At 45.4% G+C, this 22,713-nt stretch overlaps 1 protein-coding gene across 1 annotated transcript in view; it reads left to right on the forward strand.

Annotated features, from left to right (window-relative positions):
• The first annotated feature begins 2,447 nt into the window (after positions 1–2,447).
• Positions 2,448–22,713, forward strand: part of LOC136578581 (uncharacterized) — a 30,467-nt gene continuing 10,201 nt past the window's right edge. The window contains exons 1-3 of the mRNA XM_066578726.1: positions 2,448–2,727; positions 12,688–12,843; positions 20,992–21,378. Coding sequence (XP_066434823.1) covers positions 12,780–12,843; positions 20,992–21,378 — 451 coding nt within the window. The 5' untranslated portion in view covers positions 2,448–2,727; positions 12,688–12,779. The remainder of the gene's footprint in view (positions 2,728–12,687; positions 12,844–20,991; positions 21,379–22,713) is intronic.

A 22,713-nucleotide genomic window follows, 5' to 3' on the forward strand; every position in this document is an offset into this window, starting at 1 on the left:
GGAAGCATTGTTGAGCACTGTGTGTACAGAGACAGCATCGTTAGATTATAACAATTACATATTGAAATTGGGTTTTTATTAGTAACATTTTTTACACTTTTTTTCTGTGACTTTTTGCATTTTTCACACTGTCCACTAGAGGAGGCGCATTAGACCGAAAGGTCCTTTTTCTGAGTTTTCTTCTTCTGATTTTTGTAGTTCATTTGTCAGCTTTGCTGTGTAGACTGGGACAAGATAAATAGGATAAGTTCAGTATCATTAGAGCAGAGTCATCCCATTATCATTAGAGAGTGAGGTCAGCAGAGTCATGTCACTATTAGAGTATGAGAGGTTAGCAAAGTCCTCTCATTATCATTAGAAGTGGGGTCAGCAATAATTTCTTACCACTAGAGGGAGGAGTTGGCAGAGTCATCTCATTATCATTAGAGGTTGCGGTCAGCACAGTCATTCCATCATTAGATAATGGGTGGGGTCAGCACAGTCATTCCATCATTAGATAATGGGTGGGGTCAGCACAGTCATCTCATTATCATTAGAGCATGGGATCAGCAGGGTTATCTCATTATCATTAGAAGGAGGAGTCAGTAAAGTCATCTCATCAGTAGAGAACAGGGACAGCACGGGCATCATTAGAGGGTGGAGTCAGCAGTCAGCACATTATCATTGGAGCGCAGGGTCAAGGCTCTGTATGCTGCTCCCTTGGCCTGTCCTGGTCTTTAGAGGATGGTCTGTACTCCATCACTTTCTGGAGACAAAATGTATTACATCTTTCTATTCATTGACTCCTATTTTATTTTAGCTGCCATATAATGCACACAAACAGCTGTACTTTATGCAGAGGTAATACAGGAAGTCTGTCTATCCAATACGGCTGACCTCAGGGAAATTTTTTAAAAATAAAATCTAAACTGCTACAAGAGTTTCAAAAATAGATCTTGTTCTCCTATGTGCACAGTATATGGAGACATCATAGCAGCCATCTACACCCACCAGCTCAGAAGAAAAGATCCTGCTTCCCTATATGTGCAGTGTATGGAGACATCATAGCAGCAGTCTACACCCACCAGAGGAATGGTGAAGAAGAGATCCTGCTCTCCTATTTGTGCAGTGTATGAAGACATGATAGTAAGTAGTCTACACCTAACAGCATAAAGATGGAGAATACGAGATCCTGTAAGCAGTGTATGGAGACATCAGAACAGCAGTCTGCACCCACCAGTTCAGAGACAGAGAAGAAATCCTGCTTTCCTATGCCTGCATTGTATAGAAATATCATAGCAGCAGTCTACACCCACCAGTTCACAGATAGAGAAGAAGAGATCCTGCTCTCCTTTGTGTGCAGTGTATGGAGACATAGCAGCAGTCTACACACATCAGCTCAGAGAGAGGGAGGAGATCCTGCTCTCCTTTTTGTGCAGTGTTCGAAGACATAGCTTCAGTCTACACCCTCTAACTGAGAGACAGAGAACATATCCTGTTGAACCTGCTCCCCTATGTGTGCAAAGTATGGAGACATTATAGCGGCAGTCTACACCCACCAGTTCACAGATAGAGAAGAAGAGATCCTCCTGCTCCTTACGTGTGCAGTATATGGAAACAATATAGTAGTCTGTACACACCAGCTCAGAGATAGTGAAGAGATCCTGCTCTCCTTTGTGTGCAGTGTATGGAGACATAGCAGCAGTCTACACCCACCAGCTCAGAGATAGTGAAGAGATCCTGCTCTCCTTTGTGTGCAGTGTATGGAGACATAGCAGCAGTCTACACCCACCAGCTCAGAGATAGTGAAGAGATCCTGCTCTCCTTTGTGTGCAGTGTATGGAGACATAGCAGCAGTCTACACACATCAGCTCATAGACAGAGAAGAGATCCGGCTCTCCTTTGTGTGCAGTGTATGGAGACATAGCAGCAGTCTACACCCACCAGCTCAGAGATAGTGAAGAGATCCTGCTCTCCTTTGTGTGCAGTGTATGGAGACATAGCAGCAGTCTACACCCACCAGCTCAGAGATAGTGAAGAGATCCTGCTCTCCTTTGTGTGCAGTGTATGGAGACATAGCAGCAGTCTACACACATCAGCTCATAGACAGAGAAGAGATCCGGCTCTCCTTTGTGTGCAGTGCATGAAGACATAGCAGCAGTCTACACCCTCCATCTGAGAGATAGAGAAGATATCCTGTTGATCCTACTCCCCTATGTGTGTGTTGTATGGAGACATCATAGCGGCAGACTACACCCACCAGCTGAAGGAAACCTAAAAATTAGGGATACAGTTCATGAAAGCAAATCTCAGTGATTGTGCAAGAATTTCGGATTAGATTTTATTTGCACTCAATGTTTATGAAAAGAGCAAATAAAATGTAATGGGACTTCCTGCGGCACGTTTATAGGAGGGGGGAGCTGCTGTCCTCCTTGGAGCTGGTCACCCCTCTCTCCATCCTTTCCTGCACTTCTGCCTCTTCCCTCGGATTCTCCCAGTTGTTTCCTCTCTCCTGCACATCAGCCATTGTTTGTGTGGACTCCGCACTCCAGGATCTTACGAGGCTTCAGCCCATTGTCTCTTTATTCAGCCCAATTTCTGATACTCTGCCAGAAGAAAACTTATTTTTCCTTAAGGAAAAGGGAGGAGACGAAGCATCTGGACTATTGTGATCGCATACAAACATGAGAAGGACCCAAAGAGGTTTCCATGCTGTGTATCTAAGCCCAGGAGTCGGCTCCACTACAGGTAGGTCCAGCCTCATATGGGATACTACATGTAATGCTCCTACTGGTCCCGCTCTGGAATGTGATACAGTATAGACATCTGTGATTATTTACTGCTGGAGGAGCTGGCACAGGTCTTACAGGTCAGGGTAACTGCGGATCCTCTGTATGTTAGTGTCTGGCCATAGACACTTACTACCAGCAGATTTATCCTTCCGCTCTGGTTTACAGTTTGGCCATAAAGAATTTTGTCCCTGCGCAGTTTTTCCCCAAATTGCTCAGACATATAAAATTTTAAAGGAGGAAAACACGTTATCCGGAGCGGTCAGTTTCTGACAACCTGTCAGTTATGAGACAGCAAGTTTTAAGTAAAAAAAAGTATGCGCTCGTGGAAAATGCAAAGAAGTAAAATAAAGAAGTCCGTTAAGTGGAAAACGGAAAGGGTAAGAAATAGAATGGCACTTACTCGGGAGGAGGGGGGTGTATTGAACAAGAAGCCCCCCTCCTTTAAGTGCTGACTCCTCCAGATCCTCTCGGTCGCGGATGATATTTGCAGCAAGCAGATTGATTTTTCCAATTTTATTTGTAAAATAAAATTAAATTACAGGCAGGCATCAGAGGTGTGGGATCTTTAATCGTTATGGGCATCACTCTCCCTCCTTCCATCTGTTTCTCTCAGTTTCCCACTTTATCTCTTCCCATTTTCTCTTTTTTTCTATCCTTCTCTTACTTTCTTTGCCTCTCTTTTTCTCTCATTTTCTCTTCATTTTTCTCATCTCTTTCCTTCTGTGTACTGTATCTCTGTCTATCTCTTAGTATTACCATGTCTCCCTCTCTCTCCTTTTCCATCTCTTCTCTTTTTCTCGCCCTCTTTTTATGACTTTCTCCATTTCCTGCTCTCCGTTCCTCTTTCTTTCTCTATCTTTTCCTATCTCTCTCTGTTATTTTCCCTCTCTGGCTTCCTTTCTCTTATTCTTTCTCTATCCGTCTCTCACTTTTTCTCCCTTTCTCGTTCTTTTTTCTGCCTTTTTTTTCTCATTCTCTCTCTCTCTCTCTCTCATTTTCTCTCTTTTCTCCTTTCTTTTACTTCCTTTCTCTTTTTTTTCTCATTCTCTCTCTCTCATTGTCTCCCTTTTTTCCCTTCTCTTTCTTTCCTTTCTTGATTCTTTCTCATTCTCTCTTTACGTTCTCTTTCTCTCCCTTCTTCACTCTTTTATTCTCTCTCCTCTCACCTTCCCTCTCTTCTTTCTTTCTTTTTCTCTTTCTTTCTTTCTTTCTTTCTTTCTTTCTTTCTTTCTTTCTTTCTTTCTTTCTTTCTTTCTTTCTTTCTTTCTTTCCTTTCTTTCCTTTCTTTCTTTCCTTTCTTTCTTTCTTTCCTTTCTTTCTTTCCTTTCTTTCTTTCCTTTCTTTCTTTCCTTTCTTTCTTTTTCTTTTTTTTCTTGTTCTCTCTCTTTCTCTCACCTTCCCTCTCTTCTTCTCTTTCTTTCGTTTTCTTTCTTTCTCTTTTTTCTTTTTCATTCTTTCTTCCACTTTCTCTTTCTCATTTTCTTTCTCTTTTTCCCTGTTTCTTTTTTTCTCTTTCTCTCTCTTTGTTTTCTCATTCTCTCTTTTCTTTCTCTTTCTCTCCCTTCTTCACTCTTTTATTCTCTCTCCTCTCACCTTTCCTCTCTTCTTCTTTCTTTCTTTCTTTCTTTCTTTTCTTTTTCATTCTTTCTTTCTCTTTCTTCCTTCCTCTTTTTCTTTCTTTTTCTTTCTCTCTCTTTGTTTTCTCGTTCTCTCTCTTCCTCTCACTGTCTCTCTTTGTTCTTCTTTGTATACTTTAGAATATACCGTATTGTGGAAACGTTTTAGGCAGGTGTGGAGAAATGCTGCAGTGTAAGAATGCTTTTAAAATAGAAGTGTTAAAAGTTTTTTCATCAACTAACAAAATGCAAAGTGAATTTGCAAAAGAGAAATGTAAATCACATCAATATTTGGCCCTTTGTCTTCAAAGCAGCATTAATTCTAGGTACACTTGCACACAGTTTTTGAACGGACTCGTCAGGGAAGATGTTGCAGAAATCTTGGAGAGCTAAGCACAGATCTGTGGATGTTGGCTCGCTGCAATCCTTCTGTCTCTTCATGTAATCCCAGACAGACTTGATGATGATGAGGTTCAGGACTCTGTGGGGCCAAATCATTACTTCCAGGACTACTTGTTCTTTACACTGAAGATAGTTCTTGGCTCCCTGTTTAGAGACATAATGGGGAGTCCTGAGCAGGGGACCCCACTCTATGATCTTCATATGGCCTAATAGAGAATATAAACAGGGGATGCCATCTTGGCACAACCTATTTAAAAAGCGCTAATAGCAGCTATTATAGTGCCCAGCCTTTATACTAACTCAGTCAGTCTACACTGTAGTTCTGGCATTCTAGTCATAGAGCAGTCTTTGTAAAAACAAACAAAAAAAGGACTTATCTGACAATCCTCTTATCTGCAATTTTCCAAGTACATTTTCAATAAGGCAAGTAGTGAAAAAAGGGGATTCATCATCATTAGCAGACTGAGGGAAAAAAACACTGGAGATTCCCAGGAGAGGGGAACATCCTGTAGAAGAGCCTCCTATGGGAATGTACTAGAATACCAGAACTCATGGTACATTCCTCTGTTTCACTGGAGGATTCTTCCGGTTCTGGACAAAGTGGGGTAAATGAATCTACGATATATATATATATATATATATATATATATATATATATATATATATATATATATATATATATATATATGACTCTGGGTAATCTTATCAGTGAGCATGGAGATGTTACACATCAGGGGCGGACGGGAGGATGAAACAATTACAATAGAAACTCCGCTATAACAAGGACTGTAGTTTTTGGTACATAATGCTCCGCTACGGTAGAGTGTAGTCGATGACTTCCTTGTATCATATATGATAATGTTGTGTGGCGAGATATGAACTTGGCTCCAATCTATCTGTGCCATGTGTGAAGACTTTAATTTTTTCACTTTGTTTCACTTTCAAATTACCCATAATTCCTATTGTAAATTACCCATAATTCCTATTGTAAATTACCCATCATTTCTATAATCAGAAGAGAGATTTCCCATCAAATGGATGGGGATCACCTTGTGAAGCGCAGTACATAGCCTCGTTACTTTCTAGTATAAAGTAGCCTGCACTATGAACAAAGAGACGTCTAAGAGGAAAATAGACCCTCTAGAGTTGGACTTCCTGTGAGTACTTGTCGTAGGGGCCCCAGTACACGGCTTTGCCCGGGGGCCCATAATGTTGTTAAGACGCCACTGTGTGCCCCCTACCCTCAGTATCAGTAGATTTCCCTTATGTATAGTGACATCAGTGTGCCCCCTATCCTCAGTACTGGTACACTTCCTCTATGTATAGTGCCATCAGTGTGCCCCCTATCCACAGTACTGGTACACTTCCTATATGTATAGTGCCATCAGTGTGCCCCCTATCCTCAGTACTGGTACACATCCTCTAGGTATAGTGCCATCAGTGTGCCCCCTATCCTCAGTACTGGTACACTTCTTCTATGTATAGTGTCATCAGTGTGCCCCCTATCCACAGTACTGGTACACTTCCTCTATGTATAGTGCCATCAGTGTGCCCCCTATCCACAGTACTGGTACACTTCCTCTATGTATAGTGCCATCAGTGTGCCCTCTATCCACAGTACTGGTACACTTCGTATATGTATAGTGCCATCAGTGTGCCCCCTATCCACAGTACTGGTACACTTCCTATATGTATAGTGCCATCAGTGTGCCCCCTATCCTCAGTACCGGTGCACTTCCTCTATGTATAGTGACATCAGTGTGCCCCCCTATCCTCAGTACTGGTACACTTCCTCTCTGTATAGTGCCATCAGTGTGCCTCTTATCCACAGTACTGGTACACCTCCTATATGTATAGTGCCATCAGTGTGCCCTCAATCCACAGTACTGGTACACTTCCTCTATGTATAGTGTCATCAGTGTACCCCCCCACAGTACTGGTACACTTCCTCTATGTATAGTGCCATCAGTGTGCCCCCTATCCTCAGTACTGGTACACTTCCTCTATGTATAGTGTCATCAATGTTACCCCTATCCTCAGTACTGGTACACTTCCTATATATATAGTGCCATCAGTGTGCCCCCTATCCACAGTACTGGTACACTTCCTCTATGTATAGTGCCATCAGTGTTCCCCCTATCCTCAGTACTGGTGCACTTCCTCTATGTATAGTGCCATCAGTGTGCCCCCTATCCACAGTACTGGTACACGTCCTCTATGTATAGGGCCATCAGTGTGCCCCCTATTCTCGGTACTGGTACACTTCCTCTATGTATAGTGTCATCAGTGTGCCCCCTATCCTCAGTACTGGTACACTTCCTATATGTATAGTGACATCAGTGTGCCCCCTATCCTAGTACTGGTACACTTCCTCTATGTATAGTGCCACCAGTGTGCCCCCTATCCTCAGTACTGGTACACTTCCTATATGTATAGTGCCATCAGTGTGCCCTCTATCCACAGTACTGTTACACTTCCTCTATGTATAGTGCCATCAGTGTGCCCCCTATCCACAGTACTGGTACACTTCCTATATGTATAGTGCCATCAGTGTGCCCTCTGTCCACAGTACTGGTACACTTCCTATATGTATAGTGCCATCAGTGTGCCCCCTATCCTCAGTACTGGTACACTTCCTGTATGTATAGTGCCATCAGTGTGCCCTCTATCGACAGTACTGTTACACTTCCTCTATGTATAGTGCCATCAGTGTGCCCCCTATCCACAGTACTGGTACACTTCCTATATGTATAGTGCCATCAGTGTGCCCCCTATCCACAGTACTGGTGCACTTCCTCTATGTATAGTGCCATCAGTGTGCCCCCTATCCACAGTACTGGTACACGTCCTATATGTATAGTGCCATCAGTGTGCCCCCTATCCTCAGTACCGGTACACTTCCTCTATGTATAGTGCCATCAGTGTGCCCCCTATCCACAGTACTGGTACACTTCCTATATGTATAGTGCCATCAGTGTGCCCCCTATCCTCAGTACTGGTACACCTCCTCTCTGTATAGTGCCATCAGTGTGCCCCCTATCCACAGTACTGGTACACTTCCTCTATATATAGTGCCATCAGTGTGCCCCCTATCCACAGTACTGGTACACTTCCTCTATGTATAGTGCCATCAGTGTGCCCCCTGTCCTCAGTACTGGTGCACTTCCTCTATGTATAGTGACATCAGTGTGCCCACTATCCTCAGTACTGGTACACTTCCTCTCTGTATAGTGCTATCAGTGTGCCTCTTATCCACAGTACTGGTACACTTCCTATATGTATAGTGCCATCGGTGTGCCCTCTATCCACAGTACTGGTACACTTCTTCTATGTATAGTGCCATCAGTGTGCCCTCTATCCACAGTACTGGTACACTTCCTATATGTATAGTGCCATCAGTGTGCCCTCTATCCACAGTACTGTTACACTTCCTCTATGTATAGTGCCATCAGTGTGCCCCCTATCCACAGTACTGGTACACTTCCTATATGTATAGTGCCATCAGTGTGCCCCCTATCCTCAGTACCGGTGCACTTCCTCTATGTATAGTGACATCAGTGTGCCCCCTATCCTCAGTACTGGTACACTACCTCTCTGTATAGTGCCATCAGTGTGCCTCTTATCCACAGTACTGGTACACTTCCTATATGTATAGTGCCATCAGTGTGCCCTCTATCCACAGTACTGGTACACTTCCTCTATGTATAGTGTCATCAGTGTGCCCCCTATCCACAGTACTGGTACACTTCCTCTCTGTATCGTGCCATCAGTGTGCCCCCTATCCTCAGTACTGGTGCACTTCCTCTATGTATAGTGCCATCAGTGTGCCCCCTATCCTCAGTACTGGTGCACTTCCTCTATATATAGTGCCATCAGTGTGCCCCCTATTCACAGTACTGGTACACCTCCTCTATGTATAGTGCCATCAGTGTGCCCCCTATCCTCAGTACTGGTACACTTCCTCTATGTATAGTGTCATCAGTGTGCCCCCTATCCTCAGTACTGGTACACTTCCTATATATATAGTGCCATCAGTGTGCCCCCTATCCTCAGTACTGGTACACTTCCCCTATGTATAGTGCCATCAGTGTGCCCCTATCCACAGTACTGGTACACTTCCTATATGTATAGTGACATCAGTGTGCCCCCTATCCACAGTACTGGTACACTTCCTCTATGTATAGTGCCATCAGTGTGCCTCCTATCCACAGTACTGGTACACTTCCCCTATGTATAGTGCCATCAGTGTGCCCCCTATCCTCAGTACTGGTACACTTCCTCTATGTATAGTGCCATCACTGTTCCCCCTATTCTCAGTACTGGTGCACTTCCTCTATGTATAGTGCCATCAGTGTGCCCCCTATCCACAGTACTCGTACACTTCCCCTATGTATAGTGCCATCAGTATGCCCCTATCCTCAGTACTGGTACACTTCCTATATGTATAGTGCCATCAGTGTGCCCCCTATCCTCAGTACTGGTGCACTTCCTCTATGTATAGTGCCATCAGTGTGCCCCTTATCCTCAGTACTGGTACACTTCCCCTATGTATAGTGCCATCAGTGTGCCCCCTATCCTCAGTACTGGTACACTTCCTCTATGTATAGTGCCATCAGGGTGCCCTCTATCCACAGTACTGTTACACTTCCCCTATGTATAGTGCCATCAGTGTGCCTCCTATCCACAGTACTGGTACGCTTCCTATATGTATAGTGCCATCAGTGTGCCCTCTATCCACAGTACTGGTACACTTCCTATATGTATAGTGCCATCAGTGTGCTCCCTATACACAGTACTGGTACACTTCCCCTATGTATAGTGCCATCAGTGTGCCCCCTATCCACAGTACTGGTACACTTCCCCTATGTATAGTGCCATCAGTGTGCCCCCTATCCACAGTACTGGTACACTTCCTCTATGTATAGTGCCATCAGTGTGCCCCCTATCCACAGTACTGGTACACTTCCTCTATGTATAGTGCCATCAGTGTGCCCTCTATCCACAGTACTGGTACACTTCCTATATGTATAGTGCCATCAGTGTGCCCCCTATCCACAGTACTGGTACACTTCCCCTATGTATAGTGCCATCAGTGTGCCCCCTATCCACAGTACTGGTACACTTCCTCTATGTATAGTGCCATCAGTGTGCCCCCTATCCTCAGTACTGGTACACTTCCTATATGTATAGTGCCATCAGTGTGCCCCCTATCCTCAGTACTGGTACACTTCCTATATGTATAGTGCCATCAGTGTGCCCCCTATCCTCAGTACTGGTACACTTCCTATATGTATAGTGCCATCAGTGTGCCCCCTATCCACAGTACTGGTACACTTCCTATATGTATAGTGCCATCAGTGTGCCCCCTATCCTCAGTACTGGTACACTTCCTCTATGTATAGTGCCATCAGTGTGCCCCCTATCCACAGTACTGGTACACTTCCTATATGTATAGTGCCATCAGTGTGCCCCCTATCCACAGTACTGGTACACTTCCTATATGTATAGTGCCATCAGTGTGCCCCCTATCCTCAGTACTGGTACACTTCCTCTATGTATAGTGCCATCAGTGTGCCCCCTATCCTCAGTACTGGTACACTTCCTATATGTATAGTGCCATCAGTGTGCCCCCTATCCACAGTACTGGTACACTTCCTATATGTATAGTGCCATCAGTGTGCCCCCTATCCTCAGTACTGGTACACTTCCTATATGTATAGTGCCATCAGTGTGCCCCCTATCCACAGTACTGGTACACTTCCTATATGTATAGTGCCATCAGTGTGCCCCCTATCCTCAGTACTGGTACACTTCCTCTATGTATAGTGCCATCAGTGTGCCCCCTATCCTCAGTACTGGTACACTTCCTCTATGTATAGTGCCATCAGTGTGCCCCCTATCCACAGTACTGGTACACTTCCTCTCTGTATAGTGCCATCAGTGTTCCCCCTATCCTCAGTACTGGTGCACTTCCTCTATGCATAGTGCCATCAGTGTGCCCCCTATCCACAGTACTGGTACACTTCCTCAATATACTGTATAGTGTCATCAGTGTCCCATTCTTCCGTACACTTCTGATACATTGATAAACTGGCTGTGCCAACAATACATGGTCTGGGCATTAAGACAGATGAGAAGAAAAAAAACGGTTTCCACATTTTTGTCCACCCAATCATCTGCCCGTATGAAGGTGCTTCCAATCACAATGGCCAAACGTTCTCAGGTGATCACGTTTTATGTGGCACTAAGAATCATCACTTGTCGGCCGCACATCGCTCTGTGTAAATAACGATTAGCCGCAGACAATAATGGAACTGTATGGGGAGTTGGGGACGGATCGCCCTAACGGTCGTTCAGGTACTGATGTATCATTAATGCCGCAGTGCCCATCGTCCCAGGTAAGTGGATGTGAACAACGAATACCATTAGCGCTCATTCTTGGCAGAAAATCTGAGGGTGTAAGGAGAGGTTTACTCCTTTGTGTCTTGTCTTATCTCCGCCTGTAAGACGAGGGGAAACTGCAGCAGAAGAAGCTGAATGGTGGCAGCGCACCAAGTATTGTCTGCGCAGCACAGAGCGGCGTCCTGTGAGCTGATCTACAGATAGGGAGTAACAATGGGGAGGCCACCTGTTCAGCTCCAGATTACAGATGGTTTGCATCACTTTGTGGCTCCGTTACAATAAAAGGTGGAGCGATTGTTAATGTCACACTTAATATTTAAAGGATTTGCACCAAACTTGCAAGTTATCCGCTATCTACAGGATATTCATAAGGTAGGCAATAACTTGCTGATTGGTGGTGGTCAGACCCCTGCCAATCTTGAGATCGGGGTCCCGTGTCCCCGTCTTCATCATTGCATTCCCCGCAGTGAGGAGGAGACTGAATGCAGCGCTGGCCGCACAAGTGCACTAGTACTCCATTCACCGTCAGTGGGACTGCGGAGGTAGCTGAGCGGCACCCACTTGGGCATTTCTATCAGCCCCATTGAAATGAATGAGGTGCTGACTATGAAGGAGACGCGACCCCTGCAGTGCCAGTCAGAGCGGGTCATGGGAGTCCTGTTCTGGAGATGGACAGGGATCTCATTGGTGTAAAGTTCATGAACAAGAGCAGCGCCAGGAGTGGAATCTTCTTAAAAATGCATCAAAGATGCCTCTTTATTGAATCCAGTCAAACAAACGATGTTTCAACCCTTGCAAGGGTCTTTTTCAAGTGCATGGGATCTCATTGGTGAGCCACAGGGAGTGGAGAGAAATTGAATGGCACGTACGGGCAGCCTTATGCAATGCAGACTGTGTGATGCAAACCCGTAGCACTACACTATGGTTCCATGTAGGCAGCTGCCTATAGCGCCTCACCCTCCCTGATGTCTGGATCAGGGTCAGCTCCCAATCCTCCCGCTGTACCCCAAAGGCCCCTAATCCTCGAACCCTCCTGAGACTCCCGCAGCTCCTGGATGTGGTTTTCAGCAGGGTTTTTGATTTGCAATTAACATACACATCAAAACCACCATAGAAACGCCACCGGAAGGTGCTGGCAGTGCCATCTGGGACCGCAGCCTAATGGGTGTGCATGCAGTCAGCTGCACACAGGAACAGCCCACGGACTAGACCTACGCCGGTCTGAATAACCCATAGAAGCGAGAGGCGGTGTCGCTAACGACCAGGACGTGGGCCGTCGTGTGGACGCTTCTACCTTCTTTTCCCGCTGTACTTGGAATTTTAGTTTCTATGTTCTAATAATTTACCGTTAAAGAAAAAAGATTTAGAAAAATAAAAATATTGCAAAGTTTACCATCCGAAGGACCGAGTGAAGGTGCGGAGACTTTCTTATGACTTATAAGTGATTATCGCCCTTATATAATAATCCATGGTTTGTGTTTATTACTGTATTTCAGGAAGATGAACGCTCCTCAGGGGAGGGCTGTCCTCGTCTAGGGGCGGATACCGCATGAGATTATACATTATCACCTGCTGATAACAGAAAACAATGGCTCTGAGACAAGACGTGACACTGCTGCCCACGCTGCTCCTCGCCTCCATGACCGTGTACGGTAGGTCTTACAACGCTCTGGTCATACAGGGTCTAATTTTCAGGGAAACATGGTGTGTGTGTGTGTGTGTGTATATATATATATATATATATATATATATATATATATATATATACACGGATACTCCCCTAGTTGCGAACAGGTTCCGTTCCAGGAACCTGTTCGCAAGTACATTTGTTTGTATGTCCGAACAAATGTTTGTATGTAGAGGGATCGCGGGTGGATCCCGCTCCATACAACGTTGGGTGCCGGCTGTTCTTACAGCGGACACCCGGGGGCACCAGTTCTGACGCCGCGCCGCTCATCGGAACTGGTAACACTTTAAATACCGCTGTCTGCAGCAGTATTTAAAGCGTTAAAAGTTCCGACGAGCAGCGCAGCTCGTCGGAACTGGTGCCCCTGGGTGCCCGCTGTAAGAACAGCCGCACCCGACGTTCAGGGCCCTGTGTCGTTGCTAGGCAGACGGGGGCCTTTCAGAAGCTTGATAGGCACTCTGCATAGGGCAGCCCTGGGGCCTTTCAGAAGGCCCCCGGTTGCCTAGCAACCGCACAGTGTCCCGCGATCTGACTGGACAGGCTTGATAGAAGCCTGCCCGATCCCTGCACAATATGATGTAGTGCCGTAGCATTTCATCATACTGTGCAGGACAGATAGTTTGTAACCTGCGATGTTCGTAACTCGCTGGCTTCATCCCTCGCTGCTGGTGCGGTATCCATGGGTCTGCAGTTCTTGCAGAGTTGTTTCAGTAGCCATGAAGGGAAGTTGAGAGGGTCCCATGAGCCTTCAGCTGCGCCCCTGCTAACAGCCACATGATTTCTTGGATTATACTACATATCAGATCCCCCGGCAGGAAGTTATTTTCATGTCGGGGAGATATAGCGGATTGCATCGTCTAATCCCACATCCCGATGCATTTCACCTACATCTTAAGACACAGATGGACAGGAAATCCGCATGTCATTATGTCTGTCCTGAGGCTTCTTCTGGCAGCGGCGGTTTCCTCCTCTCGTAGAGAGGAAGGACTTGGAGTTATAGCTCACCGCCTCCAAGTGCTTTATGGTGCTCTGTTGGCAGAGGAAAAGATATTGGGGGGGGGGGGGGGGGGGGTTAATTATAGGAATTATGTCCAAACAGATCCGGGGCTGAGAAATCCTGCGCAAAACAATCGTGGGACGGATTCCGCTGATCTTGGATACAATAGTTCATAAAACTCTGCCTGATGCGAACCCTACTGCGCCCCAATGGTAACGCCATGCAGTATCCATGTAACAGAGCTACACAGTCCAGGCCTATTATTGTGACCAGCTCCTGCTTTAGGCGTCGGCAGTGTGTAGCCCATGAAGGATGTGACGGGCGGTGGGCTTGGTGGGTATATAATGTGTGTGATAGGCCGTCTGCTCACATATCACTCGTTCTCAGGGGTATAAGAGCGATTTATCAGAGTAGCAAAAAGGGATGATTATTGGTTTTCGGGCCAAGAGTGGTCGTATTTCTCAAACAGCGCAGTTCATGAAGTGTTCACCTGCTGCTGTGGTGAAGGTATCAGGAGTGGACAAATGACACCATTGGGAAATAACCGATGTGAAAACTGCGAAGAACCACGTGTCATCGATGGGAGAGGTGAATGTTGGCTACGAAGGTGTGTGAGGGCCAACCATTACGCTACAGTGGAGCAACCAGAGAGCCACCAGATGAACCCTACTGTATACGGGGCTCCGAAGATGGGTGGTCACTGTGCTAACCAAGGTGCATTGGAAGAAAAGGCTTCAGTTCACAAGGCAGTATCGGAATTGGACCACCGGTGATTGGTAGAGGGTTGGCTTCTCTAATGAGTCACGTTTTTTGCTTCATCGAACGGATGAATGTTGGTGCGTCAGGCGAGAAACATCAGAGAACAAACAGCCTGCGACCATTGCTGGAAGAACACAAGCTGGTGGTGGCAGCATTATGGGACTTTTTCCTGGTGTTCTCTGGGCTGCTCATCCATGTGGAAGGCATTCTGAACCGACTTGGTTATGAATCCATCCTTGCAGATCCCATCCACCCATACATGCTGATTGTCTTCCCTGTGGCAGATGGGAGCTTCCAGCAGGACAATGCGACATGTCAGACGGCTAGAAATGTCCGACAGCGGTTGGAACAGAACAACCAAGACTTCCAAGTACTTCCCTGGCCCCCTACTTCCCCAGACTTGAACCCAATTGAGCATCTTTAGGACACCTTGATGCTCTATAGATCCTCCCCCATGCACTCTCCAGCAACTGTGGGAGGCAGTCAGCATGGTTCCCAATACCTGAGACCACCTACCAGCACCTTACTGAGTCCCTCCCAGCCCATCCAGCTGCTGTCTATGCGTCACATAGCGGATACTCTGGATATTAGTGGCCATAATATTGTGACTTGAGTCTGTAATAGTGCTATACAGTACAAAAATAATAGCGCTATACAGTGCCCAAGTAACAGTGCTACATTGTACATAAATAATAGTTCTATACAGTGCATAGCTGACTGTGCTGTTCTGTACTCCAATTATAAGGGAAACAATCCGGAAGTTTGTAAAACGGACACCAGAGGGCGGTCTATTTCACAACAGAAGTGATTGGCCCAGTTTGTTTCCGTTCAGAGATTCTGTCACAGCGCTGTTTTCAGCAGCCGTCGAGGACCTCCGAGAGTAGTGCCATAGTGTACAATAATGCATGTGACCGCTCCCTAACAAACTAATATATGGTTCAAACACGGTGTACAAATATCAGTGGCATACAATATACAAAGCAGATTCTAACTAACCCTGCCTACCAATATACAAATACCAGGAGTACACAATATCCAAGTAAAGCCCAATGCCCATGGAGGGATTTTCTCTGCCGATTTCCGCAGCAATGTCCGTCCATAGACATGCAGTGTTAAAGATTCTCCCCTGCCCATGAGCGGGAATCAAGTGTGACTTTCTGCTCGCAGGGGAGAATCGCAGCATGTCCTATTTGGGGCGGAAAATCGCACAGACGTTTCCATTGCAGTCAATAGAAGCCATCCGTCCCACAATACTTCCGCAGTGAGCACTGCAAAAGTGTAGCGGGAATCAGCGCCATAGCCCAGCGCCAGCACGTCATGCGTTGCACTACACATGTACGCCCGCTCGCTGGTCGATACACTCGCGGGGGGTCCGGACAGGTGAGTATAGGGTTTTGGGTCTGATTCCGCTGTGAGATATCCCAGTTGGAATCCAACCCGGCTGTGGGCATGAAGCCTAGCAGTACCATACAAAGTTGTGCAGTATTATCCTAATGATAAGCCTTTACTGTATAGCGCCAGTATAGTCAGAGGGAACATATATGAAGACAGTCAGACACTGCAGAGTAACAAAGTAATCTGTAGTTAAAACAAGAGGAATGAGGGTACAGCTCACAAGAGCTTACAATTTAGGAGTATAAAGTATACAAACAACAGTGTAACACGGTATCCAAACTAATGGTCCTATATAATTACTACCCTGTTTCCCTGAAAATAAGACATAGCATGATTTTCCAGAATTTTTGAGGATGCAAAATGATTTTTCAGGCTTTTTGAGGATGTTTGAAATATAAGCCCTGCTCCAAAATTAAGCCCTGCTAACAGTTAATTTAAAAAGTCAATCTAAATAGTGTCCAGGCAGCTATATATGTAAAAGAGTTAAAACTTTTTGAACAAAAATTAATATAAGACACTGTCTTATTTTCGGGAAAACACGGTAAATAACAGTACTGCACATTATGCAAAAAAAGGTGATGTACAGTAAAGAAATAATCGTACCAAATAGTGCCAAATAACAGTGCTATACAGTATACACGTAACAGTGCCATGCAGTGCTCAAATAGTGCTATACTGTGCACAGATAACAATGTCATACAGTATGTTAGCGCAATGTAGATTAAGTGTTAATAGGAGCTGCTCGGAGAATTACAGGTCACACACACAGGTTTGTGGAAATTGCAAATGATTCCGTTTATTTGTTAACAAGCTAAAGAATATATAGCCCTTTAAGACAAATACATTGAAGTCAGGTGACCAAAAGTCACCTGACTTAGCATAAATATACACCTCTTTATTACTGACTAGGGGGTTTACCCGTTCGATGTACGGCCCTACAAGCGCAGGAATTAGTTATTGAAAATTACGTTTTCAAAGTTATTTCCTTCTTCTACATAATTACTAGAGATGAGCGAGCACCAAAATGCTCGAGTGCTTGTTACTCGAGTCAAACTTTCAGTGATGCTCGAGGGTTCGTTTCGAGTAACGAACCCCATTGAAGTCAATGGGCGACTCGAGCATTTTTGTATATGACTGGTGCTCCGCTAAGGTTTTCATTTGTGAAAATCTTAGCAAATCACCAAAGTCATGTAAAAAACACAGAAATGCATAGGGCAGGCGAGGAGCAACATGCAGGGCTGCATTTCGGGCTCCGAGGTCTCACTATTAAGCCACAATAGTGGCAAGAGTGAGACACCCCCCCCCCACTGTCAGCGTAAAGATCGTTCCCCTCTGCCACAGCTGTAACAGCTGTGGCAGAGAAGAACGATGTTAGCCCATTTAATTCAATGGAGTCGGCAATACAGCTGGCTCCATTGAAAGCAATGGGCTGCCGGCGATCGCGGGATGAATTGTCGGGAAGGGCTTACAAATATAAGCCCTCACCTGAAAATCATCCTCTAACATGTGTAAAGAAAAAAAAATAGAAACGGGCCGGAGCTGTCCAGCGCATTGAATTCAATACAGCCGGCTCCATTGAAAGCAATGCGCTGCAGGCGATCTCATGATGAATTTTCGGGAAGGGCTTAAATATATAAACCCTTCCCTGCAATTCATCCAGAATTGTGTAAAAATAAAAATATACTCACCTGGTCCCGGCAGACGGAGTTCAGCCGCGGCCGGCTTCAGTTCTCCTGAACTGCTCTCTGCAGTATTCAGCAGCCGAGGATTTAAAATCCCCGCCTGCTGAATGAGTTGCCTCTGATTTGTCACAGCCTGACCAATCAGAGGCAGATCTCACTCACACCCATTCATGAATTCATGAATGGGTGAGTGCTGCCTCTGATTGGCTCAGCACTGAGCCAATTAGGGGTAGCTCTCAGCTGTCATTCATGAATTCATGAATGCCTGTGAGTGAGAGCTGCCTCTGATTGGTCAGGCTGTGACAAATCAGAGGCAACTCATTCAGCAGGCAGAGATTTTAAATCCTCGGCTGCTGAATACTGCAGAGAGCAGTTCAGGAGAACTGAAGCCGGCCGCGGCTGAACTCCGTCTGCCGGGACCAGGTGAGTATATATATTTTTTTTATTTTTACACAATTCTGGATGAATTGCAGGGAAGGGCTTATATATTTAAGCCCTTCCCGAAAATTCATCGTGAGATCGCCCGCAGCGCATTGCTTTCAATGGAGCCGGCTGTATTGAATTCAATGCGCTGGACAGCTCCGGCCCGTTTCTATTTTTTTTTTTTTACACATTTTAGGATGATTTTCAGGTAAGGGCTTATATTTTTAAGCCCTTCCCGAAAATTCATCCTGAGATCGCTGGCAGCCCATTGCTTTCAATGGAGCCGGCTGTATTGCCGGCTCCATTGAATTCAATGGTCAGTGCTCGTTTAATCGAGATGAGTACCGCGTGGTGCTCGCCTCTAGTAACGAGCATCTCGAGCACCCTAATTCTCGAACGAGCATCAAGCTCGGATGAGTATGCTCGCTCATCTCTAATAATAACTGATGTTACTGCGCCATTTTGCCGCGGTTCCAAATCATTCATTCATCAAAAATGTGATTATGAGGCGCTGCACAATTGGCACAATGACCTTACGGACAATCACCTTCAGGAATGTTCTTTTAGCTGAAATGTTCATTAATGTTATTAGTGGCTACATAACTGCCATCCACGGACGCTGTGGGCGAAGTCACTGACATGCGCAAAGTGTGCTTTGATGGTATATTGTGAACAGCAGCCGGCTTTGCCCGACCTAATATACAATTTGTGAACGTTTTCATGATGATGTTACAAACATGCAAACCCAAAAAGAGGAGCTCAGTTTGAGGAAGGCGTGAGATTTTCTTTATATAAGATTTATGACTAGCGGTCCTGGAATATACAAAGGGGGCCACAAAAATGAGCCGAGCGCCGCACTCTAATGAAAGCTTTGAGAGTTTCTAATTCCGCCAGTATTCGTCGCCCGGTGCTGAAGAACGCTCAGGCTGTATTTCACTCAAATCGGACTAGAGCTGTGGATTTTGTATACGACACAAAATAACAGATTCTGCGCTTTATATATAAGATTAGTAAATGTAGCTTGTGCAGTGACGTCGCTCTCCGGGTCACACGCTGTCACAGATCCTTAAATGGTGATCCACGAGCATCTTAAAGGGGTTGTCCCGCGAAAGCAAGTGGGGTTCAGCACTTCTGTATGGCTATATTAATGCACTTGGTAATGTACATTGTGCATTAATTATGAGCCATACAGAAGTTATTCACTTACCTGTTCCGTTGCTAGCGTCCTCGTCTCCATGGTGCCATCTAATTTCAGCGTCTAATCGCCCGATTAGACGCGCTTGCGCAGTCCGGTCTTCTCCCTGGTGAATGGGGCCGCTCGTGCCGGAGAGCTGGTCCTCGTAGCTCCACCCCGTCACGTGTGCCGATTCCAGCCAATCAGGAGGCTGGAATCGGCAATGGACCGCACAGAGCCCACGGTGCACCATGGGAGAAGACCCGCGGTGCATCGTGGGTGAAGATCCCGGCGGCCATCTTAGTAAGGTAAGGAAGAAGTCGCCGCAGCGCGGGGATTCGGGTAAGTACTAAACGTTTTTTTTTTTAACACATGCATTGGGTTTGTCTCGCGATGAACGGGGGGCCTATTGAATAAAAAAAAAAACGTTTTGGCGCGGGACAACCCCTTTAAGGTTTATATATGTGTAGAAAAACAAATAAAGTAAAACACATGATAAAGGATTGTATTTGCTCTAACAAAGTCCATATTAGTCAGCTGTCGGGCTACACATTGTGTGAGCCATGGCCAGCTCAACCTTTTTCTTCTTCTTCAAGTCTTACAATCTTCTGAACAAAAAAAAATGTTACAGTAATTGGAAGGGAAACAAGATGGTGTTCAACAGACACTATGGTTACTCTCACCCATACACAAATAACACGCATACAATAGACAAATAACAGTGCCATACAGTGCCCAATCAATAGTGCTACATAGTATCATAATAACAGTGCTACATAGTATCCAAATAACAGTGCTATATAATATCCAAATAAGGGTGGACACCCACTCGCAATTTTTTTTCCCTGTGATGCGGCAGCGATGATTATGAAACCAATGATTTTCAATAGCTTCATACTCATTTGCGATGTTTCAGCAGAGCTTCGCATCACTGAGAAGTAATCTGCGATATCACTCAGTGTTTTCAATAGGGCCGGCAGTAGCGCTAGCTCAATTGAAAACATAGGGAGAATATCGTAGACTTCTGCCACAGCTGTGGCAGGAGTTTCCTTCATCCCCGCGGTCCCCAAAGGAATCCTCTGCCACAGCTGTCACAGCGGTGACAGCTGTGGCAGAAGTCCAGGATGCTATTGCATTGCTTTCAATAGGGTGGGCGCTGCTGCTGGACCCATTGAAAGCAGTGGTTTTGTGGCAACCCCCACAGCATGATTTTTGGGGAAGGGCTTGAAATATAAGCCCTTTCCTGAAAATCATCCCTAACTGGTTAAAAAAAACAACAAAACTTTACTCACCTCTCCGCCGCTCAGACGCATCCTCCGGCTGGCTCCCCTGCACTGCTGTCCAGCACTTTCAGCAGCCAGGGATTTAAAAATCCCCTCCTCCTGAAAGGGCTGTGCTGACTGGCTGAGCACTCAGCCAATTACAGGCAGTGCTTAGCTATTCATTGATGACAGCTGATACAGTCTCTGCATGCCAAGTGCTCCAGGAAAGGGTACGATGAGGAAGAAGGGCAGAGTTAATGGCCTTGGCACCCCTGACTCTAGATGAAGGATATAATGTTATGGCCAATATGGAGTAGTGGGTACCCACAGATGGAAGAGGTATTTGCCCCGTTACCCCTCCATGTATCCAGTCCTGCCCCGAGGTCCAGAATCTCAAACTATTTTCTCTGTCTTATTTAAGGTTTTCTGTTGGTGTGGGCACAGAATGACCCCATAGAGTTCACTACGGCTACTGGGGACTACGGACATCCTATGTCACCTGTGGGGTTCAACATCGGAACCGGAGGGAACGTCTCTATAGAGCTGGCTCCCTGGCACACCACCAGTATGGTGCCAGCTGTCATCACTCCTGCAGGAGATGCTACCGTCAATATGGACAGCACTCCGACCGCTGCCTCCAGTCTGAGTGTCGCCACAATACCACTTCCAACCGCCTCAACAAATAATAGTGGCGCCAGAGCATCACCTGCTGTAACCCGCTCACCTGGCATCAGTCCGGGAACTGCAGGAAATGCCAACACCATCCCAAGGTCAATAAAAAGATCCAGAGCGGCTACTAACTCTACAGGTGAGACATGTTCATGTATATTTACTCACTAGGGGGCAGCAGTACTCAAAAGAGTTATCAATGTGTTATCTGTGGGGTTACATAGGACTGCAGGTCACATCTACTACATTATCTGTATACAGGGGGGTTATCACTGTGTTATCTATGGTGTTACATAGGACTGCAGGTCACATCTATTACATTATCTGTGGGGTTACATAGGACTGCAGTTGACATCTACTACATTATCTATGGTGTTACATAGGACTGCAGGTCACATCTACTACATTATCAGTCCTCAAAGTGTTATCACTGTGTTATCTGTGGGGTTACATAGGACTGTGGGTCACATCTACTACATTATCTGTATACAGGGGGGTTATCACTGTGTTATCTATGGTGTTACATAGGACTGCAGAATGTGATTGTTCTCAGTAAGAGAAACGACGTAATCTTGTAGATATGATACCTTTAAATGGCTAACAAAAATACATGATGTAATAATAGCGAGCTTTCGTACCAACGCAGGGTACTTCTTCCGGCTAATGGATTGGATCTGAAGAGGCATGCATATTTATACACACTTATAACATACATACTTATGGCAAGGCACAGATATGGATGTGATTGGTTCGCACTTAAAAGGAATTCTGCAACAACAAACAAACTTTTCTTGTCTAGGCATTGATAGCGGAGTGAAAGTTTTATGGTCCCTAAATTACTGTTGGAGGGGGGGAGGTCATCAGGCTTGACTTTCTACAAGAGATATACAAACATTTTTAGCTAAGCACTGATAAGGGAGTGAAAGTTTATGGTCCCTGAATTACTGTTGATGGGGGTCTTATCTGTGCAATCAAGTCTCACACTTCCCATTCACGCATAAATCCTGGGGAATAATTTAACCCAGTATTCAGCGTGTCCAAGGTTGTGTACCTGATCATGTGCAGTAAATGTACTGTTGGGGGTCTTTATGTTGGGGAAACAGGACAGAAACTGAAAGCCAGGATGAGATCTCATCGCCATACAATTGAACACAGAAAAAGAGAATTACCTGTGGCCGAACACTTCTCTAACCATGGACATGACATAGGAGATATGAGAGTTTTGATATTGAAGGGTGGTTTCAAGTCACAAAACCACAGAAGAATTTGGGAATATAAATTGATAACAACCTTTGACACGCTGAATACTGGGTTAAATTATTCCCCAGGATTTATGCGTGAATGGGAAGTGTGAGACATTTATTATACAGATAAGACCCCCATCAACAGTAATTCAGGGACCATTAACTTTCACTCCCTTATCAGTGCTTAGCTAAAAATGTTTGTATATCTCTTGTAGAAAGTCAAGCCTGAT

This window comes from Eleutherodactylus coqui, chromosome 9 (assembly GCF_035609145.1).
Source record: "Eleutherodactylus coqui strain aEleCoq1 chromosome 9, aEleCoq1.hap1, whole genome shotgun sequence".
NCBI classification, from domain to species: Eukaryota; Metazoa; Chordata; class Amphibia; order Anura; family Eleutherodactylidae; genus Eleutherodactylus; species Eleutherodactylus coqui.